The 27,916-nt window shown below is 35.9% G+C and overlaps 5 protein-coding genes across 5 annotated transcripts; 3 read left to right on the plus strand and 2 right to left on the minus strand.

Moving 5' to 3' along the window:
* LOC18591679 lies at positions 3,422-4,616 on the minus strand. Its single transcript, XM_018125628.1, has one exon. The coding sequence runs from the start codon at positions 4,483-4,485 to the stop codon at positions 3,586-3,588; it is 900 nt and encodes a 299-aa protein (XP_017981117.1). The 5' UTR covers positions 4,486-4,616; the 3' UTR covers positions 3,422-3,585.
* Positions 9,008-9,859, plus strand: LOC18591680. Its single transcript, XM_018125627.1, has 2 exons — positions 9,008-9,298; positions 9,433-9,859. Exons 1-2 carry the CDS (start codon positions 9,040-9,042, stop codon positions 9,528-9,530), a joined length of 357 nt encoding a protein of 118 aa, XP_017981116.1. The 5' UTR covers positions 9,008-9,039; the 3' UTR covers positions 9,531-9,859.
* Positions 11,135-13,673, minus strand: LOC18591682. Its single transcript, XM_007017933.2, has 2 exons — positions 12,802-13,673; positions 11,135-12,103 (listed from the first exon to the last, which is right to left on the minus strand). Exons 1-2 carry the CDS (start codon positions 13,327-13,329, stop codon positions 11,324-11,326), a joined length of 1,308 nt encoding a protein of 435 aa, XP_007017995.1. The 5' UTR covers positions 13,330-13,673; the 3' UTR covers positions 11,135-11,323.
* LOC18591683 (WD repeat-containing protein DWA2) lies at positions 17,478-22,062 on the plus strand. Its single transcript, XM_018126001.1, has 13 exons — positions 17,478-17,637; positions 17,722-17,805; positions 17,895-18,027; positions 18,460-18,571; positions 18,697-18,796; positions 19,189-19,316; positions 19,607-19,676; positions 20,404-20,492; positions 20,712-20,757; positions 21,002-21,075; positions 21,172-21,245; positions 21,318-21,376; positions 21,668-22,062. Exons 1-13 carry the CDS (start codon positions 17,593-17,595, stop codon positions 21,707-21,709), a joined length of 1,056 nt encoding a protein of 351 aa, XP_017981490.1. The 5' UTR covers positions 17,478-17,592; the 3' UTR covers positions 21,710-22,062.
* LOC18591685 lies at positions 23,438-27,911 on the plus strand. Its single transcript, XM_018125468.1, has 12 exons — positions 23,438-24,123; positions 24,526-24,617; positions 24,758-24,951; positions 25,368-25,407; positions 25,633-25,714; positions 25,863-25,940; positions 26,056-26,181; positions 26,537-26,658; positions 27,131-27,170; positions 27,328-27,402; positions 27,487-27,637; positions 27,849-27,911. Exons 1-12 carry the CDS (start codon positions 23,831-23,833, stop codon positions 27,909-27,911), a joined length of 1,356 nt encoding a protein of 451 aa, XP_017980957.1. The 5' UTR covers positions 23,438-23,830.

Genomic DNA, 27,916 nt, shown 5'->3' on the forward strand with positions numbered 1-27,916 from the left:
GTGTTGAATAGAACTTGAGTCTGAAGCTGCATCTCCTTTTGAAAGTTAGCTTTATTACATTAACATAGAGAAGAACAATATCCTAATTACAGCAACTAAATTACCTCAGCACCATATGCATCATCTCTGTAACGTCTTACTCCTATTAAAGAAGAAAAGCCATTTTATCATGATGATTTGACAACGCAAAAGCTAGATTTTTTTTCCTCCATGTTTTCAAATGATCTATAATGGAAACCATGCATGTAATTTTTGTTCTTTTGTTCTCCATGATAAGCGCAATAAAATGGTCAACTTTTACTACTTCAGCATTGGGTTTGAACCAAAAGTGGGAATGGCTCTCTGCAGAATCCTTGGAAAACTGATGGTGTGGCTCAGGGAGGGGAAAAAAGTTTTAACCCATTTGGGTAAATGCTCTTTCACCTGCCGTGTGGGGGGGAATGATTCTTGGTGCAGACACTAAAGAAAGTTTGGTTTTTTAACGTTCGAATGCCAAAATAAATTTTGGAAGCAAGAGAGGAAAAGTTTAACCAAATTTCACGTCCCATGATGGGGATTTGAATCTGGATGGTAACTCGAAAGGAGATTGTGGTGGAATTCCAACTCGACATAATCTTTGTCTTATTGTATCGCTCACTCCCCATTGCCTTTTTTATATCGTTTTTCATTATCTTAAGGTGGAGAACGAGCAGGCATCGCCCTCATTTTCATCCCTAAAGCTTTTTACATTATCCTTATTCCTAGGAAAAGGCTAAGCTTTTGCTATTGCCCTTGCAAAAATAACTAGCTGAAGACAACTTCTTTAATCTACCATCACATGACTGTAGGGCTACCTCGACATCAGGGCACAGCAAGGTCCCCGCTCTCCAATCCTTGAGCTTCTCTGACTAGGCGGAAAATTGCAGGTGCCATTCATTTCAGAGCTCACATCATGGAAGGACAAAGTGCTTTGTCTGGATAAAATATACTTTATTCCAACTGAGATGTTTTTAGCCTTTTCATGTTTTTGATTTGAATGAAGGATTTAAAATAAAGGAGGAGCTGATACAGATTAAGACACATCCCCTAGCTTGAATGACCATGTTGCTTGTACTGCTGTATAGGAATCATTTGGCCAACAGTTCGGTCCTTTTGTTCCTCACATAATGGCAGTTGGTACCCAGAATTTGTCTCATTTGGGGAAGTGGTTTTTGAAAAATTCGACAGTGCAATCATGGCAACAAATAGAATGAATGATTATGCTGTTTAATAGCAAACTCGAAGTGAAACTACCGATGGTCAAGGACTGTTACCAGAGAGATATAGCCAATGTTCCTTAATCCATGAATTGCTAAGCTTGAAAATGGAAATAATGCCAGCAGGATTAGATCTAGAGCCTCCCAATTCCACAAACAGGAAAATTTTTTCGTATTTGCAGAAATGTGCTTGGGAGCCTACCCCACTTGAGCTAATCCGTACTATGTTTAGTGCATTATTTGGTGGTCCTTTTCAATTCTTTTTTTCGTCTTGATACTTTCTATGGTCTAAAAGAATCAAAGCACTCTTCAATTATTTTCACTTTAATTCGTTTCAACTAGAAATCTTTCATGCCTTGAAGCCATTAAAGGAAAATTTGCTGTCATAAGACATAAAAATTTTTCAAAAAAGGTGTTTGTAACAAGTTGGGGCCTATGCAAGCCTACCTGCTCGGTCAAAGGACAATGACGAAGCCCAACAGGTTGGCGGATAGGCTTGGGATGGTCCACCTTCTCTGGTCTCCAACTGGCCTTCTGATCAATTCCTGAGTAGGATTTTAGGCCTCAGGTACAGTCCTTGTCCTATCAATGTTTGTGGTCCAAGTAGAGTCCGTCGATCATCTAGGGTTGAAAAGTTTCAATATTCAAACAAAAAAGACAGAGAATTTTGAGCCTATGAATCTGATGTCGTGAGAGTTATCTTAATGTAACTTAATCAAAGCTATAAAATTTCAATTGAAGCCAGACTTACTAAGAACGATTTTGGTTGGGGTTCGATATCATTTGGGCCACGAACAAACAGATCCATGTACCAAGACCTGGGTATGAGAGTTTTCAAAAGTGGCTCAGAAGCTCATTGGAGTAAAATGGAAATGGCTGTTAGCCCAAATATTTAAAGGGTGATTTTTTTTTTTTATAATTGAAAGAAAAAAAATTAGAATTTTATTTTTTTAGACAAAGAGATTATGTATTATTCAATAAATCAAATGTTCGAGTATAAAAAAAAAGTTTAAATCAGTGAAAAATCTATTCAAAAGATGGAAAAGATGGGTCCCTTGACACAAACGATTAACCCGTTGCACCTTAATTGGAATGATTTCAAAACAAAATAACTTTGTAGTCAAGAACAAATCAAATTTCCAACCCCCAACTTCCAATTATTATAGGGATCCAAAGCTCCCTAATCATAGACTTGTTTCAGTTCATGCATATGATAAAGTTCTTTTTTTTTTTTGTTCAATTAATTTCACATTTCTCACTAGCTATATTGGGATCGACATAATTGAGACTAACTGACTAAGGGACCACAAATTAATTCTTTGGCCTATCTTTATACTCTGCTTTTGCTGGGAGGGAAACATATAGGCTAAGTTTTGAGCTAAAATCTGCTGTCAGTGCCGGTGGAGAATCCAAAATTCTAAGGCAAGTTGAAGGGATCAACCACCAATCATATGCAGCATTATGTCTATCCACTTAATTCTTTTACAATCCAGCATATTATCTTGAGACAAAACTCATGATGAAGGAATGATTACTTTCAATTATAACAAAAGTAAAATCATCTGATCAAATTTGAAGTCTGTCTAACAAACCATGTGCTGTTTTCTTTGCTCTGCCAACGTGCGTATACCCTCTCTTTTTTCTACAAAGATAATGATTAATTAGCAATAAGCCTCCCCGTTACGATGCCTTTGGCCCTTGATTTGAATATAAAATTCCCTGGGGGTCATGTTATATTCAGAACACTCAAAAGAAGAAATATAAGTATTCTTCGGGTTTTTTTTACGTTAGTTGACAATGAATTTTCAAAAAAATTAAGATAAAAATTTTAATTTTAATGTAATTTATATTAAAATTTAAAATTTTTCTTAAAATATAAATATTCAATATCATTACTCTTGTTCAAATAAAATTGTGTTGTAGAATGTATTTCGTATTTGACAAATCAACAATTGAGAAAAGAGTCTTAGAACAGTTAAGTGTCAATCAGAACCATGAATCAGCTAACCATTTTTGGACTTTGGCAAGACGCAGATTGTAATGTGTTGGGCTTTTGGAAAACTGCAGCTCCTTCTACAAATAACAGATTAAGAGTAAGAGATGACAAAGAGAAGGTAATTCAGGAGGCAACAACATATAACTGTTTTGAAGATAAAATTTACAGAAAATGAAGGACTGTACAGCATTCAAATCCTCTGTGCATGCACTTCTGGGCACTAAATTTTTTCACGAGTTTCATTTCTTTCTAATGGATGAAAAACAGGAGAAAAAAGTTTACAAAAACCAGAAGGTAAATTACATGATCTCTATGTTGTTTGTGAGAAAACAATGTCAATAACTTTTTTCCTTCCTACTTGGTGAGAGTATTGAGCAGTGAGACCCTGGTGTTAATTAAACTCCTAAAAGCTTTTTCACTGCCGCTTTCGACATCCGCAATGCACCTTTCCAAGTCTTGCATTCCCTTCAAAACCATCCTCACTTCCTCATCTCCCTTCTTTCTCAAGCCCATCATGTTGGCTTCACCCATTTGTTGGAATTCTTTAATGCTTTCCTCAATCTTAACCTTCTTGGCTTTCTTTGACAACTTCAACCCCATCCAAGAGGGTTTTCTTGAAACAAATGAGATTGAAATCCCATTGAAAAGAGCCAGTGAAACTGAAACGGTCACTTCGATGACATCGCTGATAACACCAGCCAGCTCAGTATCTGCAATAGACACGAAAGCTGACACAGGAAATGAGTATCGCCCAATGCATCGGATTGAGGATACGAGTTTAGCTATCTCTTTAGCCATCTTCTTACGACCTTTTAGATACATAGCAATCTTCGAGTCGTCTTTCCTCCTTAGAGCCACCCGCGCTGCGAGTTGTTCTTCTTTAAGTGCAAGAGACGACGTTTGGAAGATCCCATAAACATCAACAAACCGTAGGAAATCTTCGAGAAGCTTCTCAACCCATTCACGCTTGTGGCTTAACAATTCACGAGTCTGTGGGAGCTGGAGAATATCATGCAGAGCATCATGAACGTCCTTTAGGCGGCTCAGGCCATCACAAAGCCAAGCAGAGGTTCGGTTATCAGGCCTGCATGACCATGTTTTGAGCTCAGTGATTTCATCTTTGAGTTGGGAAATCAAGGGGTGTGATCCGCATGGAAGGGAGATGGATCTGATGTGGTGAGAGATTGGTGGTTTGGATGGACGGTTCGGGGTTTTGTTTGGGAAAGAGAGTGAGCGCCTGAAAACGCCAACCATTTTTTTTGGTTTGCTGGTGTTTGATCTGATTGTTGTTGACTCTCTCAAGGGTTGTGTGCTCTGCTTTGACAATGAAATGAAGAAGGGATGAGACTTGACAGAGTATATAAAGGGAGGACAACTAAGGCGCACGAGGGGGTGATGGAAGGGGGGGACTGGATCCGCGAATAAATATTAGCTGTTACAGCCGCTAAACCAAATAATCAATCATGTGGGCTTGAGTTTGCAAACCGAGGCGCTTATGGGTTCCTTTTCCTGTGGAGAGGAGACACCACGTGGTTTCGACACGCTGGCAGCTCTGCTCGATAGAGCAAGTTCTGCCAGTGATCCTGTTGTTCAAAGTTCGTGGACTTCTTGTAAGTCTTGATTAGCTAGCTGCCTAGCTCATAATGTCACGCCTCTGAATCCAGGCAATCATCGAGGCAAGGCAATCCAAACCTTGACCTGCTCGGGTTAGAAACTACAGCATTTACCCAATTCTCCCATACCCTAAACCAAAAACACTTGAAATATCAGAAATGTTTTACCTTCTTGCACTATCATTGTTGGTATAAGTTCTATTGAGCTAACACAAAGAACTGCTTTATATAGTTAAAACGAGCTTTATCAGATCCCAATTCAACTTTCAAATCAAAGAAGATATTTAGAAATTTTAAAGTTACGATATCAAGTTTTCTAATCCAACAACATGGACTGCTGAATTTTACACAGAAATGCCAACAAACCAGCCAGGCCGGCGGCAACCCGACTACAGAGAACATGTTCGTGGTGTACCTGTCTTACTCCACTACCATGTTTGTGCTGAGTCCTGACGACAAAAAAGAATGGACAGAGCATGAGGGCTCAGCCATCTCAACGCATATGCCAAAACTGCTCCAATTCGCTCGTTTCTAACTAACAAATCATAGAAAACAACCTTAGAGTAGCTTTAGCTGTCACTATTAAATAAAAAACAAACCCGCCCTCTACTTGCATCTGGAATCGAAAAACACATTGGTCTCCAGCAAATCTGCAATTAAACCTCATTTTTTTTGTCTTTTAACTCGTAAGGTCAATTCACACGTATTTCCAACCTGCCAACTTCCCTTTAACCGCTGGAAAACTACAATTTTTTTTTATTTCAGGAAAACGAAGAAGATTATGCAGAAGCTAACTATACTGTTCACGCGGAACTTGGAACTTGAACAAGATTACACACAGATTAAGAATCTGTGAAAATGTTGCAACAATAAAGAATGGTTCTAATCAGATTAATCGTCTGATTAGCCTTTCTTGACGGAAAGGAAAATTTGGTACATCATGCAAACGGTTTGAGGAAAATCCATTTGTATGTTCCCTGCATCATAAATGCGTATCAGCTAGCAATTATATGCTTGCGTATCAGAAAAATAGTTAAGAGGAAAATACAACTATACACTTTTGAAAAAATACAGGAAAAATTAAAAAAAAAACCTTTTTTTTTCTATTTTAAATCGCCATACCGCCCTCCACGAGATATGCCGGACATGCTCTTCTGCCTGTATTTCTATATATGCCACGAGAGGTCTTGGATTTTGCAACTTGTTAATAATACCATATACCAGTGGATATTTTTCTGCTTTTAATTTAGTAACACCGAACGGAAAATTTAACTTAATTCATTTTAAAGCTGAAAGTCTGAAACCAGAGAACAGAATGGATTCTATCTGTATAGCAATAAACATTGGTTTTTCCCGTCCCATGTCAACTCTCCAATTCCAGGATGAATAGGTGGCAGGCCTCATGCAATGTTGAGGTCTGCTTACCTTCTGTCAAAGACTGAAAGACTAGGTGTATTGGGGTAGAAATTGATGAAATCCACCATTCCAGAGAAACTGTAGCAACATCTGAAGAAGTAATTAAGAAGCCAATTTATTGAAGAAGTTTGAAAAGGAGATTAAAGTTAAACCATTCTCACTGCGTAGACTTTTCCTGATAGAAAATTTAAATCATAAGCTCCAAAAAAGATAACTGCCCACATTCAACCACCGAGAATTCTTTAATAACAATTAAGTAAACCCTAGTCTATGCTTTCTCGTTGACCCAGTTTTATTTATTTGATCCTGGTCATCGTCACTCGAACAGAACCAATTTGTAGATCAAAGTAAACTGGCTAACAGTGGAATTCAATAACACGCATGGTTTGGAAAGCAGACATGACAGATAGTCTTTGAACAACTTGTCCTTGAAGTCCTCCAACTAGCATAATTCAGATAAGATTTCAAAATTAAAGTCACGAGATTCTTTCGCAAAAAAACGGCGAGGCTTAAGCCTTTAAGCTGGTAGCATGCTATGAAAACTGAAGCTTTAAGTTATTTATTTGTTCAAGGTTTTGTATTTACCAAAGGCGGGGATCAATTTATTATCATATTCATTCATTGGCATTGACTGATCACTCAGCCCACGTGGAGCGGTGGAGACGATTAGAAGGCATCTTCACCAAAAAAAAGTTTCGTCACGTTTCACACTAAATTTTTTTCTGTGACATTTTTCCTCCGAACATGCGGGGTATGAGAATGGGAATGACTCTAGGAAGGTTTTTCATTTTTGATTCTTTTGGTAGGTAAACAAGATGAAGATCATTAGTGTCAAATGCACAACAAGAATTTGGCCATGTCACCAAGGAAAATATTTATCACTTAACCGTCACCAAGCTAAATCAAAGTATGTATCAATTAGCTAGGTTTACACTTGATGAATATATATATAGATATATATGATGATAAATAATTACATATAGGCCTTTAAGGTGATTGAAATTGGTTAGTGTCAATAGTGAATGTACATCTTTAAGCAGGGAATATACTTTATATAAATTGGTACACGTTTTAGAGAATTTAAGTTGGGACCTTGGGATCTTGGAAGTGATGATAATTGAGGTTTTAGAAAGCATCACAAAGCTCTTTACATAAAAAGGCTTAAAGAATGGACGTAACATCAATTTCCCGAGCTGGGGCAGCCAAAACAGGGTAGACTGGCCATCTATTCAGGAGAGATCCGGTCCAAATCGACAGCCCATTTGAAAAGAAAACATCCCTAAACTAGCAACCAATGAAACCCACATAGATATTTGATTAGGCGTTACGTGGGCCTCTGAAACGAATGCAAAGGATGATGTTTGGGCCTCCAAAACAGAATTACTTGCCTTGTAATGCTGTTCTGCCCCAAACATCAAAAGGAAAGTATAATAATAAGACTAAATATTTAATTTGGAGTCAAATTTTTTAAATTTTTGTCAATTTAGGGTGAATTGCATTAATTGTTACAATTAATAATTAAATATTTTTTATTTTTTATAATTAAGGGTTAAGGTAAGAGATGTTCGGTGTATGTAAGACACGCGCATGACGTGGACGTTAACTTTAAAGGGTAAGATATGGAAGGGTAATTTTCTCATAAAGTTTTTTTCTATTAAATCAAAACGGTTTTAATTATGACATGACGTGTAACAATTTTTTCATCATGACATGTAATAATTAAATTTTTTAATATGGTATAAATTTAACATAGTATGTAACAACTGAATTTTCAATATAACATATGAAAACTACATTTTTCAATATGACATGTAATAATTATATTTTTCAACATGGTATGTAATAACTAAATTTTCAACATAATGTGTAACAACTATATTTTTTAATATAACGTATAATAACTAAATTTTCAACATGAGATGTAACAATTATATTTTTAATATGATGTATAACAATTAAATTTTTAACATGATAAAATAATATTTATATTTTTAACTCAATTTTCTATCGTATATAATACACATTGCATCCACTTGTCAACTTAACATTTAATTGTAAGGAATCGAAAATGTTTGAGCTTTGATTATTATAATTGAAATATTTAACTCTTAATTGAAAAAGTATCCAAATATTTGGTCTAGAAGTTGAGGGAGGGGAGACTAGAAAGAGCCCCTGCCCCCTTAAAATTTCAAAATTTATATATATTATTTTATTTTATTTTAAATTTTTAAATTTTTATTTTTATTTTTAAAAATTTTATAATTTCATCATCTCAAATATTAAATTTTTCATTTTTACCTTCTCAAACTTAAGTTAATTTAATATTAATTTAAACATTTAACTTAATAATTTATATTATATATATAAAGAAACCCTAACGAAGCTTTTACACTTAGCCACATGGAGGCTTCAACAGAAATTGTGATGTACTCGGTAGGTGGACCGCATTCTGACAGGTGTAAACTGAGTGGGTCGTGTTCAACGCACGAGTTTTCCTCTGTAATAATAAAAGTCTTGTATGAAATGGATGAGGTGTTGAGCTCCTCAAATGCCACGTAATTTATAACCTTTATATTAAAGGAAGCTTTCGCTCGACTTCCGGAGGTTGACAGGTGTTATCGTACTTGTTTACACGTGGCGTTTGACCAATGTTTTGTTGTCTACTTAACACGTGGCAGTTAGTTACGCAAAGCTGAAGATGGCAAGTTGCAATAAAAATGCATAGGGAAGTGGATCTGTCTCCACAAACGGTAGAAATTTGTCAAATTGTTAATTCACGATGGAAAGGAAGAGTGAACCAGGAAAAGGAAAAAAGGCGGAGCAGAGTCATCAGCCTCCTCATATTTCACCGATGCAGCCGGTGACACGCGGTGCTTACGGCGGCGGAATGTACGGAACCGAGGAGCAGGGACAGACGAAGAGACCGGAAAAGCCGCCTGCCAGTGAAACTCAAAGTGCTGATGGACCTGATGAGGCCAGGTACAAGCCCGTGAACAAACCCCCACCGTCATCCGGCGATCGAGACATTGATATTACTGGTCAATCTTATATCCAGTAAATCGTCACTGCAGCTTTATCTGTTTACCCTGTGTGGTTTTTCTGTTTTCTTTTTGGATTTCTTGCCTTGCAGAGTAAACGCTATGCTTTAATTTCTGTGGTTTTCATTTTCCAGTCTGCAGCTGTGGCTACAATGAAATATGTTGCTCTTTCCTATACCAGGAATCAGGGAACTCAATGCTTTTATGCTTTCTAGCTTTAATTACTTTTTAGGACGTCGCTGTTATGTCATGAAACTCACCAAGAAGATCAATATCAAGGACTGATCTGATAGTTGGGCTTAAACAGTACCAGCGGATGGATTCATCAGGTCCTAATCGGACAGGCCTTAACCACATTGGTTAACATCCCCTTTCTAGGCTCGGGACTGGGTTGGCATGATGGATCCAAAACCTGTTTACCTGCCAATGCAGAGATGGTGTTAAAATATTTTTGTTTTTTGAAAAGCATTCATAATTTTCGTTCACAGCAACTGGATTGTATAAAAAAAACGATGAAGAGAAAGCTAATAAATAACCGACGTCAACTTATTATCGATTAAATCGGTTATATATAAATATATTAATAATATTTATATTACATAATATAATTTAAATTTATATTATATATGAAAATATATTATTTATAATTGATTTTCGATAAATAAATTGTGAATTTAATATTAAAATAATTAAAATAATTGAATAAATGAAAGCAAATAATCCACAAAAATTTTAAATCTAAACAAATCGAACGGCGGTTGAAACTGATTAATGTTTATCTTTAATTTCAAATTCCTACTCAATAAGAGAGTAACCGCCATTACTGATTATACACGTGTCTGTATGTAAAGTATACAAGAGCAAAAGTGAATTGGCGAGTGATAATATTGATTGTTTTTTATTTCGTCAGTGTCCTTCTCTCTCCCATGTCATTAATACGGCTTTTATTTTTCCTCCAACTAATTAAGCAATCAGGAATGAGGCGGAAAATCGTTCGAGTTGGACCAGGGCTCCGATTCCAAATCGTACTACAACAATTAGTTTGGAAGTAAAACTTAGTACGATTGCAACAGAAGTGGACAGCGAAGGGAAGCCGGTTTATATCCTGGAAAAAGGTCAAAAACTGGAAATTTATTGAAGAGTGCTTGTCGAAAAAGACAGAACCACTGCCCGACAAGTACATGATTAGCTCTGTGGTCCATGCGGATGGTGTTACTGAGACATCACCATCCATTGCCAATTGCCTTCGGTAGTTTGGTTTGGTGACCTGGAATTGCAAATGTTCCTAGCGGCCGTTCTGTTTTCAACTAACGTTCTCGATCTCATTGGAATGCCTTTTCACATGAAAGCTCTATTTCCTTGCTCCAATAAATACGCTCTTTTTTTTTTTTCTACTATTAAGTGTTATTTTTTATAATTAAAAAAAATTCGAACCATACTTTTTAACATTCAATGAATTAAATGTTGAGTGCACTAGTAAGTGTTATTTAATAGATGAATATTGGTTGTGTTTAACATATGTCTCATTTTTAGAAATGAGTAAAAGGTTAATTCTATTTAAATATTTTTATAATTGAATGTTATTTAAAAAGTAATCTGATGGAATAAGTATTATTCGGTTGATAATTGAAAATTTTGAACTCTAATTCACTTTTTTTAGTTTTATTATTTTACATTAATTATAAAAAAGATATTAAATTTTAAAATCTTAGCATCATAAGCTTAATAACATTAAGATGCTAACACACATGGTTAAAAGCATTAAAATTTTCAACAAAGGTAAATGAAAATGTATTAAAATATACTTATAATGAGTTGATTCCATCAACTCCAATATTTTTAAAATCGAAACTACTCGAATTAATTGATATACTTAGATAAAGAATTAATCTAAAGCTACTTCCCCGTTTACACCAATGCTGATACTATATTAGGACCTGTAAACCATGTGTGTGTACAGTAGGAAAAAAAAATACAATCCCAAAAAAAAAGAGCCTAAACTAAGCTTTTGCTCTAAAGTAAAAATCATCTCCGTGTCATCCCCAAGCCGAGTCTACAGATATCTTCCACCGCAGGCGCCTCCCACTTGGCGGCCTTCCTCATCATTTCTCGAAAATCACGAACACATTCCTCAAATTTCAGAACGTTAACTCGCCTCCTCTCGGCAGCGAAGTTTTTACCAGCAACTCTATCGAAAATCTTCTCCCATCCTTTCTCCCAGCCGCCATGAGCATCGCAAAGCTCGAGAGTCCCGTTACCCCAGTTGGTCCAGCTCCATCCCTTGTCAAGCGACGACATTATATTCGCCACGCAAAGGTCTCGACACGCCGGAGTGCACGGCCTGCATTTGGCCCCGCTTAGTGGACCCGGACTCGACAGCGCCGCCACCGGCACTCCCAAATGGGCAGGCGGGAACTCGTACGTCCGGTCCGTCATGACGCAGAACGGCAGTCTGTGTTCTACGTAGGATATGTTTAGGGTGGTGAGCTGGGCTTTGAACGCTGATTCCGAGTTGAGCTGCCTGTAACCAGCCGAGTCAATTTTGGGGATGAGAGAAAGGCGGGAAAGGGCAATTTTAGACGTACGCAAGTCGCCGATGCCGAGGCGGTCGTTGAGGCCGCCATAGACTGATCCTGAAGGGACCGTGTATTGGCCCGCCACGAAGTTTTGGGGAGACAACGGGGCATTCCAGTAACCGTCCACTCTGGTTCGGACAATCCAGTCGTAGGTAAAGTTGTGCTGCTTTTGATATGTTTCGATCATCGTGATGCATCCCTCCACCAGATTAAAATACTGTAGAAGACCCTGTACGAAAAACGTGAATTTTACTTTCAGATTATCCCTGAAATATTACACTGGAAAAGTCGTGATAGAAACCAGGACAGGTGCTCCAATTCATGTTGGCGGAGCGGGACCTTCGTTAAAGATTCGCTCTGATCATTTTCAAATGAAAAAAAGGTTGTGCCGTACAATGGCACCATACTAGAAGCAGGAAATTTTTGACAAAGAGAGGGCGGCCTTTTGCACGTGGACCTTTCCCAGTTGGGATAAATCAGAAAGTCCTTAGCCGTCTCTGTAGATTTGGCCACCCAGGGAAATTTCAAAGCTAACTATTGCAAATACTAGACTAAGGAAACATGGATTTGGACGTTGAAATTGACCATGAAATTATTTCTGGAAAAGTTTAGCTAGATGGAAAGGGCGCATCAAATAAGCTAAAATGTATTATCCCAGCTTTAGGAAAAGGATTAAAAACAACGCAAGCTCAATTAACAATAAAAAGATCAAGAAAATCGAATTGAAAAAGTAGAAACTTTCAAAATGAGTTGGCTACCAAATTGTGGACGGTTCCAACTCCGGCTCCGAAATCCACCAATCAACGCAAAAAATTGGTTCCAACTTAACAAAACAAGGTAGGATATGAAAGTGGAAGAAATATTTACGAAACCCAATTATAGCAAAATTTTACGTAACCAAAGAGTAGGGAAGTTCACAGTTTTTACCTGGATACCATTAGGAGAGTTGGCCGCCGTGAGGACTCTAAACTGCTCCTCCGTCTGCGGCACGAATTTCTGCTCAAATAATCTAACCGAGGCGACCCTCGGCGCAGTTTTTAAAAGTGATAACTTGAAGGCATTCTTGTCCATGGGACTGTGCAGAAAAAGGTCTGAATTGGGATACTCTTTAAGAACCTTCTCCACGATCGACGGTCCCGTGAGCTCGAACCTCCTAGCCCCGCCAACTAAGCACACCGCGATCCTCGACTTATCCAACTCGGCCTTGGACGGAGTCGACCCAAAGTTTAGTCGATTGGGGGGCCCCCGGGACCATAAACTGATAAAACCCGAGGAGTTGGTTCTGTCGAAGATGAAAGATCGGAGCGGGAAAACAGAGTTGATGGGTGCAGATGAGAAGGAAAGGAAAAGAAGAAGCGAAAGAGGAGTGATTACTAAGAAGAGAAGACGCCAATCAAGATCAGAAACCGATTTCATTATTAACATGTTGATCTTTTGTGGCTTCTTTATCATCATGATCTCCTTAATTCTCTTAATTTTCTCCGCTCTGTTATCAACTCTGAATATCGAGGTTTTTTGGCTTCCCCATAAAGAGAAGTCGAGTGCAACCAAAAAAGTGAACAGATAGATAAAGAGAGATGATGGGAGCTTTAAGAGCTATGAGGGTTTCTTGTTCTTAAGATTTTTTTCCTTCTGTTTTCTTATAGGATGGATTTGGGGGGAAGATAAGACGAACTTTTAGCGTGAGTTGGTGTATGTGGTTGCAATTATACGATTTGAAGGGTAATTTTAGAATTTCAGGTCATTTACATGTTTTAACACGAAGGCACAACCGCACAAGACCATTCATTTGATCATATTTCCGTTGCTGAGCAGGCTACCTCTTCGGTTACTTTGGTTATAGAATTGTTGCGTATATATTCAGGTATTTATTTTGATACTGTTGTTGCCGTTAGAACAAATAAAAAAAAAAGTAAGATTTGATAAAAAGCGTTGTAAAATATTTAAGTATTTTAAATATTAATAACTCCTTCTATAAGTTTAAGTTATGAAAGTTTGAATCAAAAGGATTACCGGTTTAAAATTTTGTCCTTTCTTTCTCTCTCGTATTTCCTCTCGCGAGACGAGAGAGAAATAGAAAAAAAAATTTAAACCCATAATCCTTTTGTGAGAAAAAAAATTAAAATCAAATATGCATTAATTAATAATAAAAAATAAACAAGTGACAATTTGTAAGAATTTAAGTACGAAGTGAGATGAGAAACAGGGGCATAAGATTTGAATTTTGAAAATTTTCTTGTTAATATGATATTAATTAAATATATTATATATGAATTACATAGATTAATCGCATAAGATATAATTTTTTTTTTGTATTTTAGATGGGTTGATACGATTATGAGACGTTATAATTTTATAAAACTCAAATTTATTTAATTTCGTGTCATGTTAATAATGATATCCAACATTACCATATCTAATATTAGTGTAGACTTATATCAATTATTTAAACTCTAGACAAATTTAAATATTTAAATATCTAATAACTCAATATATAAATTTAAACATATTAAATATATTGTATAATGAAAGTTAATTTATTCAACAATTAATTAAATGTATCATATACTATTAGGAAAGTCATATGTGACATAAGTGTTTCGATATTATAAACGGACAATACATCATCATATAAAATTCAGATCCATTTAATTTAACCCTATGTTATATTAATGGTGATGTCCAAAAATGTTAGGTTTAATACAAATATAGTACTTGTATTAAAATACCTAACATTGCCCTCTTTTAACTAACGTCACCTTTTTCGGACATCATTAAGCACACCAAGAGAGATAAACGTGAAGAGGGCAATAAAATATACATACTTAGCACTACTATGTGTTAAAATGGAAAGTGACGTCATCGTGTACTACTAATTAATATATACTACTAGGCGGGTACTATTTTTAATATTGTCTTACTTAAATTTTGTCACAAAAAATAAATTGTGCAAATTATCATATTTATTATATAATAATCTTTAACATATTTAAACGAAAAATAAACAAACTGTGTCTTTTTAGTTCATTGAGGAAATTAAGTAAAATTTCAAAATGGAATTTATGCCCTTCAGGAAAATAAAAAATTATGCGAAGTGAAACAATGACATATGTCACGTCCCTACTTTGTTTTGGCAAACGATAAAAGAGTGTCATATCAAAAGATGCGCCTACTGTTTTTTAGCCACTTGTTATTGGAAACCAGTCATTTGACATTTAGCAACAATATTTCGCAGAAAGTATTTTTTACTTTTTAAATGCTTAATTTTTTTTTTGGTTTTTTACTTTTTAATATTAAATATGTTACATATTTATAGTATAAAATTTTAAAAATTTTGATATAAAATAAATGAAAGTCAACATTTTTATAGAATATAAAAAAAAGATGTATATATTTTTTGAAAGCCAAAGAATTCTTTCATTAATAAAAAAAGGATGAATATTTAAAAAGGGTGGATTATTACTTAGGTTAGGCGAGTCTTGGTAAGCTCCTTTTTTGTGCAACTTGCAGTACAATAGACGTCTCATGATCACGAAGTCATCGTTGGATTTTGACGGTTTTGAAAATTGGCGTAACGTACGACTTTTCCAATCTCGTAATATATCTGCAATCGCCACTTCGGTGTATAGAAACTTTGCCTCCCTCCCTGGCCACTTCCTCCTACTCCTGAGCCGCGTCTTTCTATTCCTTGGCTTCCAGTTTTCTTTTCTTCATTTTAGACAATTTGGCAGTGGCCACTAGACAGGAAGCAGTAAAAATTAATAATGATTTGATCAGGACAGTTCAATACTTTTAAAAGTTTAAAATATTTAAATATTTAAATAAATTTTTTTATCAAAATTAAAAAAAACTGTTAATCGGTTAAAAATGTATTAGATTTATTGAAAATAAAAAAGTAATTGAGAATTATTAACATTATATGAATTATAAATTAAAAAAATTTATTAAGTACATAATTGAGAAAGTAAAAAAATATATCATTTTATTAATTGTTTTAGTCTTTACAAAAAGTTGGATAAATAGTTGAGAATTAATAAGAGATAAAAAATGAAAAAAAAATATTTAATAGATACTTAATATAAAAATTATTTTATCAGTTATTTTAATTTTTATATATTTTTAATATAACTAATTATGTTATACAAAATTATGAAGTTTATACAAATATGAAGCCTAAAGCATGGATTTGAAAAAAATGGAAACTTCCTTTCGTTTTCACGTGACAAAAAATATGCTTTTTAAATATATATATATATATATTATTGGATTAAACATATGAATATAATATTAAAAAGTTTAAAAAATAAAATAATAAATTATCATATTAGTATCATAATAGATCCCAAGGATAATTATTTGTATGCTGTTTGTCTATCTATTTCTTCTTACAAATTTAATTAGTAATTAGAATTCATTATTCACGAGTGATGTTTAATTTAATATATACATATTTAAATTGAGTTTAAAAAAGGAAAATTAAAGTGTAAATATGTTAAAAGTTTTTAATTAAAAGAAGATTAATAATTCTAAATTTTCATTCAATGAAATTCGATTAGTTCATTTGAAATTTGAATTAAGTTATTTTAAATTAGATGTTTTTTTTTTTTTAAATATGAGTAAACATATCACTATGGTAAGATTATATCATTTTTCTCTTCGTTACTTTCTTCATTATAGAGACAATCAAATTAAGATAACTTCGAAATATTTGCTTAAATAGCACGTACATGTTATTAAATCCAAAGTTGTTTGCAAATGTTGCTTAATGTCCCCAATTGGCCCAATTTGTCATTGGGTGAGTTCATCATTACAAGCTTCCAACGCAGATAATGATGAATATTCATCAATAAGAAAAACTAGTGCCCTTCATGATGGTCCTTATAATAGAGACCGTGTTTGATCATCACCCCTTTGGGAAAAAACTGAAAAGCAAAAGAGAATAGCATGTCAAATCCGCTAACAACCATGATCCTGCGTTAAATTATCACAAGTAATATGCATGAAAAATTATCACGAACGAAAATGAGCAAAATAATGGGTATGGTTGAGCAGTGTTAAGTTGAGATCAAAATAATTAATTGAATTAATTAATTCATTTGATTATGTTGATTTCAATCTTAAATTGATTATGAGTATCGATTTGTTTGATTTATTCAATTATTTTCTGATATAAAAAAACTACAATTGAACTGACTGAATCAATTGATCATTAATCATATATATTTTAATATTTTTAATAATAATAATTTTGTGAGTTGAATTTTTCTTGATTAGAATAGGAAGATGAGTAATTTAATTTTTAATTTTTTCAAAATATTATTGAAAATGTTATGGAGAGAAGTGATGAAAAATATATTCGATTGAGTCCACTGGCCTAGTTCATTTTCAATTATTTCAATTTTAAAAATATATTTTGATGGATGATTATTATTTTTTGAAATTTCGATTTAGTTCATTTTAAAATTTTTAGATCGATGGATCAAGCTGCCGGGTTCTATGGGCCCAAAGTTCCTGACTAACATGGACCCTCTGTGTTTACCGTGTCAAGCCTACTGGGCTAGAATCTGAGCGTCCAATGAATAGCCCATTGCTAATGGCGTAGCCGATTACCCGGTAAAACGACGCGCACGCATTTTACCTAGAAACGTCCGGAAAATCGAGGCGTTGAAAGTACCGGTGACAAAGAAGCAGCCTTCGTTAGCTCCTGGTGGTGCAGCGATGCAAGGAGGATCTTCTGGCATCGGCTACGGCCTCAAATATCAGGTCGACGCTCAAAATTTCAATCCCACTAACTTTTACACCTCTCAGAATCGAAGTGTTTAAGGCTTACCTCTTTTATGCTCGCAGGCAAGATGCATATCGGATGTTAAAGCGGACACGGATCACACCAGCTTCATTACTGGAACCCTCAGTCTCCGGGAAGAAAACGAGGTTTTTGTTCGTTAATTAATCTCGTTTAATTTCACAATCACAATGCTTAAATTTTTATCATCTTACCGAATTCAACTGAAAACTGCCAGGTGCATCTGATTCGGCTATCTTCAGGTGGAACCGAGCTCATTTGCGAGGGCTTGTTTTCGCATCCTAACGAGATCTGGGACCTAGCTTCCTGTCCCTTCGATCAACGGATTTTCTCTACCGTTTTCTCTACTGGTAGCTTATTAATCTTGATTTACGTGCATTTCTTGCAGATTCTGGTTTTGTGGTTTGTTTTTAGGTTCAATGGGGATGCTAGTGAACTTGATCTTGGTAACATTCGACTGGCTTAGTCGACCTTCGTTGTCTGCTCCCCCCGTTGTTCATTAGTTTTGGTGACTTTACCGCTCAAAAAGATAAAAGGAAATTAGATCCTTATTGAAAATAACCGGCATAATCATTCTATACATAGTCGTGGTTTCCAGGCCTTCTAATTTCAAGTTAGGTCATTTTGAGGAACCCTTATAATTCTTTTCTGTATGTATTAGTTTTAGTACTATTGCTTGCATTAGCTGTCGTGATAATTAGTCTTTAGTAAGAGCATTTCCTGTAAAAAGTTTATTGGCTTAAGGATGGAGAGTGGTTTAATAGTATTCTATGTCATTGAAGGGGAATCTTATGGGGCTGCAATATGGCAGATCCCTGAGTTATATGGGCAGCTGAATTCACCCCAGTTGGAACAAATTGCCTCGCTTGATGCACATGTTGGTAAGATTAATTGGTGAGTTTCTGTTTTAGAACTTCCTCTTAAGTTGTTCAAACTGAATGATCTCTGCATTTCCTACAAGGCATTTTTGAAAAAAAATTTATTTTGGCTTGCTTACTGTGTATGTATATAAACAACAGTGTTCTCTGGTGGCCATCTGGAAGGCATGATAAGTTGATCAGCATTGATGATGAAAATCTTCTATTATGGAGTTTGGATTGTTTAAAAAAGGTTGCCCAGGTTAGTTTCTGGATGAATTCTGTTCTTCTTAACATTGATGGTTATTCTAGTTGTGTGAATGGCCAACCTGTATGTTTTACATTTATGAAGGTAATACAGCATTACTAAAATACCTTCTTCAAAAGCAAATTTGCAATTTGAAGCATTAGTTACTCACTCTCTCCCTATTTTTCCTTCCCAATATATTGAATATAGCTTCATAGTTTCTGATATTGATTTTTTTAGCAGCTGGTAACTTTGCATTTGTCTTAGATGCCATGTAGTTGTACCCAGTCATTCACTACATATCAATGGTGGTTACTATAAACCAAAAATTTCTAAATACCTATAATATAGTAAAATTTTTGAATTCTCTTTCTGATGCTTATTCAGATCTTGTTGTGGAAATCTAGGTGCAATCGAAGGAGTCAGCTGGTATGCTTCATTACTTATCCAGTGGAGCATGGGATCCACATGATGTAAATGCTGTTGCAGCAACTTGTGAATCATCAGTCCAGTTTTGGGATCTGCGTACAATGAAGTATGTTGTCTCTGCATATCTAAGCTAGTGGTGGTCATGTAATTTGGTGTTCCATTTCCCTCCTGATTTGTATTCCTTGTTCTAAGAGGCATGGAACCCAATTCAAAGAGTTGCTATGTCATTGCCTGCCTCCACTAACCGAAAAAGGACGGCAAGGGAGGAGGGATGTAATACCTTTACGATTGAGTTTCTTGTGCAGAAATTTTTTTTTAGAATGTTTAACCTTGATATGCTTTATTGACTTCGCTTAGAGTTATGCTGTGGCTGACAACAATTTCATAAAATCACAGGAAGGCAAATTCAATTGAGCATGCCCATATCCGCAAGGCTAACTATGATGTCAAGAAAAAGCATATGCTTGTAAGGATATAGCTTGCATATTTTTCTAGTTTAACACCACCTTAAAATTTTAGTGGCCATTGCATTATTTTCTTTTATATTAGCATTTTTGTTATTTTTGTTGCAACATTGATCTTTAGAAATGGCTTTATTTAGGGTGAATTGGCATGTTCAATTGCTTTTTCTATCAAATGAGATTTTCTTTTTTCTATAGCTACGTCCAAGATCTTCCACCTCTTATACCTAGATATTTTATGTATAGACTAGTAACATAATTACAACTGTGTCAGTTTGACATGGTAAGGATGAGAAATTGGCAGGACATTTTGGTCTATTAAACTGTACTTCTTGGTCAATTTGGTCAAAGCTGTGGCCATGCAGGGAACTGCCCTGCCAAAAATCTGCCTTGCACACATGTAAACTTACAAAGCTTTAGCTAATTATCTGCCAATATCTAGTATTCAGATGTTCAATACATTTTTTAAAAGGGAATTTATCAATTTTGGATCACTCTTCACAGATAATAATTTTTTCATAGGTGTGTGGGCATTTCCATAGAATGAAGTGAATCCTTCGCATTGTCGATCATAAGAGACATTCGCTTATATCTAATAGTTGCTAAAATAAGTTAAATGATGATTAATAATATGGAAATTGTGATTTTGATTTGTGAATGAACCAATTTAAATGAGATGTTATGTCTTCTGGTTACTACTTCTGAGCAATATTTTTGCCACTTTTGTCACAGGTCACTGCAGAAGATGAATCTGGGATACATGTCTGGGATCTTAGAAAGCCCAAAATTCCTGTCAAAGAGCTTCCTGGACATATGCACTGGTAATTGACTTGTCTCCTCTTGTGGTTCGTTTGGCTTAAAGTCATTTTTTTGTTTGAGAACTCTACTATTTTTATTTTTTTACTTAATTCTTTTGTTGTTTATTTCCCACATTTGAGTTTGAGGCTTGAACTGTTTCTGTCCCTTTAAAATGAAATGGGAGTATTTAAATTCAGGTACTTTTAGTTCACTGATCATGATCTGTTTAATAATGTTGGCAGGACATGGGCTGTCACATGTAACCCTGAGTATGATGGGCTAATTCTGGTCTCTCTCTCTCTCTCTGTTTGAAACTAATTGGATTGAGCATTCACCTTATAGCAATTAGGGTCTTGGTTGGACTAAACTGGTTACAAATATTCATCTGAATCAACTATTCCTAACAATGTACTTTCGTTTATGTGCTATCATCTCTCTGCATGATGGTCACTATTATTGTATAATTTAAACTGCAAATTGTTTCTTTCAGTTATATTTTGCAATTTTCTTGACAAGAGTTTCCCTTCGGCAGAGTGCTGGCACAGACTCAACTGTTAACTTGTGGCTGGCTCCTACATCTGCCAGTGATGAATCAACCTCTGGAAGGTTGTTTTATTCTCCCACATCTGAAGTTTTCTTACAACTTCCTTCTTTATTCTTTGGTCTACTCTGATACTTTTTCCTTTATGTTTGTTTTAACAGCATAGCTGAATCACCCACTCAACAGGCTGACCCGTTACTTAATTCCTATAGTGATTATGAAGACAGTGTATATGGTAATCAGTGCTACTTCTGTTTTTTACTATGATATGAATATTAATCTAACAAGGTTTTAACCATATTCCCAGGCCTTGCTTGGAGTTCTCGTGAGCCTTGGATATTTGCTTCACTATCGTATGATGGCAGGGTAAGAACTCTACAAATTTTAATGCTAGAAATAGAGAAGGGACTCAAATTTGATTCTATAAAATCGGAAAATGAAAAGTTCAGTCAGCATGTTTCATGTGTATCCAGAAAACGTAGTGCTCAGTTTTACTTGTGGTGATATTTTGTATTCCTGTGAATGAGAATTTAGTTGATGGATAGTAATTGCTGAATCACCACATTAACTTTTCTGCATGATCACGCCAATTTGTTCCTTTCATGCCATGCAGGTGGTTGTACAGTCAATTTCATTTATGCTTTTTCTTTAATGCAGGTGGTCGTAGAATCAATTAAGCCTTTCCTTTCAAGAAAATGAAGGTTATCCATTGTCCTTGTTCTTCTAAAAGTTTTGTTCAGCAAAGTTTCCGATTCTAAACAGCAGTGCTCAAAGAGATGAATGAGGCCCAAAATATTTAGGCAACTTACAGCTTGAGTACAATGATACGGCTTGACGTAAGAGGGGCAGCACGTCAATGTAGTGTTTGGAGGGCTGGCGAGCTGATGATTGGTTTCATGACGCTTGCAGCCTGTGTATTATTGATCTATACCATGAAAGTTGAACCAAGGTTTTGTTGTTCTCTTGTGTTTATTATTACATCTATTCCTTAGAAATATCTATAGGACAGTTTAACTTGATAAAAGCCAAATCAAAATTTGAACCCTGAACGAGCACCTAGCGTCACTCACGATGAATTATTGCAGAAGACTGATCCATACGGGGCTTGAAATTGCTTATGTGGGTGCCATCACCTTATTACATCATCTGGATAAATGAGCATATTTTTAATTTCGTTACGCAAGGTGATAGAGAGGTCTGAAATGTTTGAACTTGTGGTCGTGATATACTGAATAGTGAAGAAAAACAAGGTAGACAACCCGACCACGAGTAAAATGCAAGGTTTGTGCTCCACGCAAAGCCTAAAACGCGAGGTGAAAACATTGGAAAAAACGAGTAATTGTCATTGAAAGCAATCGCTCGACACAAATCCAGAAATTAGATTTTGTTTCGGTACGAGCATCTAAAATTCTTGAAGCGACATGGAGCTTATCCAAATGCAATGGAACACGAGTGAGATGGTAATTTGATCTGGTTTCCTCGTCCAGAGGCAGGGATGCCAGCCTTCCAGGTGTCTCAATTTTCTTTAACACGTGGCACTTTTCGCCGCCATGAATGTCCTGCCACGTGTAGATGACACGCAAGCTACCACGTTTTCAGCTTATCCGCAATTGCAATCTCATGGTCAAAAGGTGCCTTGCCACGTCGTCAATGGGTGAGGAGCTGACACGTGGCGAAAGCAAGTGGATAGGGGAAAAATGGTGCGTGCCCTGGTTGCAGTTTCAATTTTCTCCGTCTTCTGCTTGGATAAGGTGGGAGACCGGAGTTGGAGACTTGAAAGCGAGTAGAGATTTCGCTTTTTCAATCAGAATCCTATGGTTTCTGTGTATGCCAACTGCCACGTTATCCGCGGCAGAGATTCATTTGCGGAAAATTCCACAAACTTGTGTTTGGATGAAATTCATTCAAAACAGACTGTTAATTTCAAAACCAATACAACCTACCAAGTAGGCATTTCAAGTATGGATTTTGCACCATGCCCATTTTTTATAAAAACAATCTCGGAAAATATCAGGTTTGAATTAAATTAATTTCGAATTCTAGACTTATTTCATACCCATATAAAAGCAATTACTATGAATTATGAAATTAAAGAAGGTAAATAATTTTTTCGTGGACAACTAATTGCAACCGATTATTGAGCAAATCATTTGCATTTGATGAAATGATTAATTCCGTTGGCCAATATTACTTTGAGATTTTGTTTGACGCCTGTTTTTAGAGTTTTCTTTTCCTAGAAAAAAAAATTAAAATTGTCCCTTCAGAAGCTCACAAAATCAAGAAAAAAAAGAAAAAAGAAGGTTGATGTGAACACACGTGGCGAATCCATAGAGGCATAAGGGGATACAAAGAAAAAAAAACGGCCAAGTGGGACCGAGTTGCTCACGTGTATTATTAAATCCCGGGATTCGCATTGTGCGCAGCTCACGGCTGAAGAGCGCCACCGATCTGATCTCACCTCTCTCTCTCTCTCTCTCCACACTCTACGACTCCAACCCACTCGCATCTTTCTCTCGTCTAAGATTTCTCAAAACCTCTTCTCCTTCCTTCTTAAAATTCCCCTCCCCGTCAAATGTACCCCGTCCCCCGTCACAAAGATTCTCCCGAAATCCTCTCCTTCATTCCCATTGGCGCCCCCTCTCTCTAGATTTATTTTTCCTAATAGTTTCCCTTCTCTACTTTTACTTAAAACTCTGTTACTTCCTCCAAACGCTCCTCATTCTCTTCTTTTTCAAAAATTTCCTCCTTCCTTTTCTTCATCTGCTAGGGTTTTTTTATTTTTCTTTTTTGTTTGGCTCGTCCATGGCATTTTCTTAATCTATGGCGGTGAGTTCCAGAGGATTCGCGGCTCAGGTTGAGTTCAAACTCAGCAAGCTCCATGTCTCCCGTGGACTGGCACCAAGTAGAAGGAAGAGAATGGGCTTTCAACGTGATCGACTCGCTGTTTTGAGTCGAATCAGTTGCTGTTGTTCGGACCCGGTGGTCCCGATCCGTGGAGCCACGGGTTCGGGGAAGAGCAAGGAGAAAGCGGAGGAGTGGCGGTTCGACCACAAGAAAAGCCCTCACAGGGTTCGAGTTCATGCCTCTCCTACAATGCCTTTTCCTTCGGCTCAGTACGTCTCACTTGCAGCCTTCACTTCTATTTCTATCAGTCTGTCTATGAATGTGTATGCGTATCGTATATTTCTTTATATTGGCGTATATTTATACTCATATTGTTCCTTAAAATTGAATAATGGAATTCTGAATTTATTTTTATATTTATGTATTTTTTTTAACAAAAACAGTTTAAGTAGCTTGCTAATTTAGTTATTTGATTTGAGAATAGGATGTTCAAATTTTTTGATTTCAGGCTCTGAATTTGATTTGGTTGTTCCTTTTTATTTTGAATTTTCACATCTCAAAGCCTATAGCTAGTAGCTTTTTTTGTTGTAATTTGATGCAAGAACTTAAATGTTGTGTTCAACTACTAAAGCTTGCAATGTAATATTAATTTCATGCTATGATTGTTACAGGTCGAGATTTGCTTCCAAACAAGAAAAGTTCTACCCTCGGTGCACTCCGAGAAATTCTGGTCCTCAGTCTCGCGATACTCCACCAAAAAGAGGTATCTCGCAATGCTCATTAAACTGTGGAATTTTGTTATGAAATTCTTGCTGTGCTTGAATATAGCTTTACGATTTGTAGTAGCATTTAGATTACCATGCCTAATAAAGATATGGTTGTTCACTTGTTTTTGCAATCTAGACACTGGTATTGCAAATGAGAAGGATTGGGGCATTAGCTTGTTAAGTGAGAATGTTAATGAGTCTGGCACAAATGAAGATGGCAGTACATGGTATCGAGAAAGTGGGGAGGACCTTGGTGAAAATGGATACCGGTGTAGATGGACAAGGATGGGTGGTCAATCCCATGACGGTTCCTCAGAATGGAAGGAAACGGTATAAAATCACTCTGCTATATGATCTTTATATCTATGACTTTTCTTGATCTTGGAGTGGCAATTCAGAAGCAATTCCTATGTTCTTTCAAATATTGACAAACATGGACTTGATTGCTTGCCACTGTAGATTAAAGCCATTAGGTACTATGTTTGCCACCATGGCAGTTAAGATTCAGCCATTCAGAAGAGTGTAGTTTGAGAGATTTAAGCACCCAAAAGGGCTTATTGACTGCAAATGTATTTATATTAAGAAAGAAAAGTTTATCTGCTTAAAGATTTTGAGAATGGCAAGTCAAAACTACTAGCAAACTGTAATCATTTTTCTAATTCTGTTACTTAACATTGTTTTTATAACCCCATTAAGTATCATCCCAGGTGGATGCATTTAATTGGATTTATTGATCTCCTTGACAGTGGTGGGAGAAAAGTGACTGGAGTGGATACAAAGAGCTAGGTACTTTTACTTTCCTTTTCATTTCTTTATTCTATGATCTAATTCTGGTAAATTTTAAATGGTTTATTCTTTTTTAAATGACTTTAAAATCATCCATGCATGAATTTGGTCATTTGTCTTGTTATCATACCCTTGTAAGAAAATTGTTCACCCTGTAAAAAAATTGTTCTACAGACTATGGCTATAGTAATTTGCCTAACTTTTAGTAGAGTTTATATCTCATAGGTGTTGAGAAATCAGGAAGAAATGCTGAAGGAGATTCATGGTGGGAAACATGGCAAGAAGTGCTTCATCAAGATGAATGGAGGTCAATATTTCCACATCGTTTAGCTTTATCAGGGAACACTTAACTTTGAATCCACGAATTATCATATAGAGGCAAATAGGATATCTCCAGTTTACCATGCATGCAATTTTTCGTCAATGAAACCATTGCTACATTTTTAAAACTGCAGTAATTTAGCAAGGATAGAGAGGAGTGCTCAAAAGCAAGCAAAGTCAGGCACTGAAAATGCTGGTTGGTATGAGAAATGGTGAGTTATATACCAATGGATGATATGCATGATATTATATTTCTTTCACATTAAGTGTGCAGCTCAGCAACGGCAAAATATCTACTGTATATTGATGATAAACTTATTTTGGTAGGTGGGAGAAGTATGATGCTAAAGGCTGGACAGAAAAAGGGGCGCATAAGTATGGTAGGCTGAATGAACAGTCATGGTGGGAGAAGTGGGGAGAGCATTATGATGGAAGAGGATCTGTTCTTAAATGGTAAATTTCAATTAGCCTTTGTGCATAACCACTCAGTGTACTAGTGGACTACTGGATTTTTTATCATTAATAGTTCGAATTCATGATCTTTTTTGCTGCAATTAGTATCTTCAGATGGTAATATGACAGAAACCATATCATGACTTGTTTTATCTGGAAAGATAGAGATATGTTATAGTGTTGGGAATTTTAGCAGCATTTCTTTTGATCTTCTTCATAAGGAATGCTTCAATTGATATTTGAGATTATAAGGTTTTCTTCTCTTTATTTTTTATCTTCCTATTTGGTCAGGTCTTCCCACCTCAAGCACCCTCCTACAGTGTTATATTGAAGTTTATATTTTGATGATTTGCAGGACAGATAAATGGGCTGAGACTGAATTGGGAACTAAATGGGGAGATAAGTGGGAAGAGAAGTTCTTTTCTGGTATTGGTTCACGTCAAGGGGAGACATGGCATGTATCTCCAAGTGGTGAACGTATGTATAGTCTTTTCATTCCATCAGCATGTGATGCATAAAATTCATTCCGTCTGATTAATTCCCTGTTTGGCAGCAATCAATGTTCATGTTCTTCGTTTTGTTGAAACCTTGGACAAGTAACAATAATGATTAACCTTACTGGTGTGTACCTGGGTGTATGCCTGTGTCTGACTCGTTAAGCAAAAACTATTCTATGTATTTCTCAATACTTTGCACCTATCCCAACCACTCTTATCACAACGATAATGATCGTTCTATGTATTAATGATTCATTTGTCTTTATCATTATTCACAAGAAAGGACTTACAGTGGTATGAACTTTGTTTTTGTTTTCTTTTGAGACTTTAGGTATAGAAGTGACCTAAGGGATTTTTTTTGCCTAAAATTTCACGGTAGAGTTAAATCATTGAATGTTATTCATCGAATTTATATCATATTTATCTAACTAAGATTTTCTTGATTTTTATAGGTTGGTCAAGAACATGGGGAGAGGAGCATTTTGGAAACGGGTATGGTACATTTTCATGTTAGCTAGAATTTCCATGTTCTTACTTGCACATTTTCAATGCTGGATTGCATTTTGATTAATAAGTGGACTTGGGCTTGTTATTTGTCGTCTTTTCTCTCTTATCGGAGAGAGACTAATTCCTCTTGTCTCCTAAACAGTAAAGTTCACAAATATGGGAAGAGCACAACTGGTGAAAGCTGGGATATAGTTGTTGATGAGGAGACGTACTATGAGTAAGAGCATGCTCATTTAAGACAAACATGTGTAAGATTAGTAATTTGCCACAAAAAATTAACGAGTTTTCACTTTGGTTGAAGAGCTGAACCTCATTATGGATGGGCAGACGTTGTGGGCGACTCAAGCCAGTTGCTATCGATCCAACCTCGGGAGAGGCCGCCTGGTGTCTACCCGAGCCTTGATTTTGGGTCATCACCACCTCAAGTTGATGACCAACCTGGCATGCCACNGGTAATCAATTTTCCATCGACTTTAAGTACTATATTATATAATAATATATATATATATATATATATATAATATATAATATATATTATATATATATATATATATATATTTTAGGTGGTTTAGATCTATTAATTTCAATCATATTGGTTGAAACTTGTGTATTGGAACATTTTGAATTACTGCTGTTCGATTTATTCATTCTTTGAATGGTCAGAGCATCCCACGTCTGGACGACCGCACTGAGGTAAATTCCAAAAATGCAGGGGCTACGGTTTAAAGTTC

This window comes from Theobroma cacao, chromosome 8, assembly GCF_000208745.1.
Source record: "Theobroma cacao cultivar B97-61/B2 chromosome 8, Criollo_cocoa_genome_V2, whole genome shotgun sequence".
Classification (NCBI taxonomy): domain Eukaryota; kingdom Viridiplantae; phylum Streptophyta; class Magnoliopsida; order Malvales; family Malvaceae; genus Theobroma; species Theobroma cacao.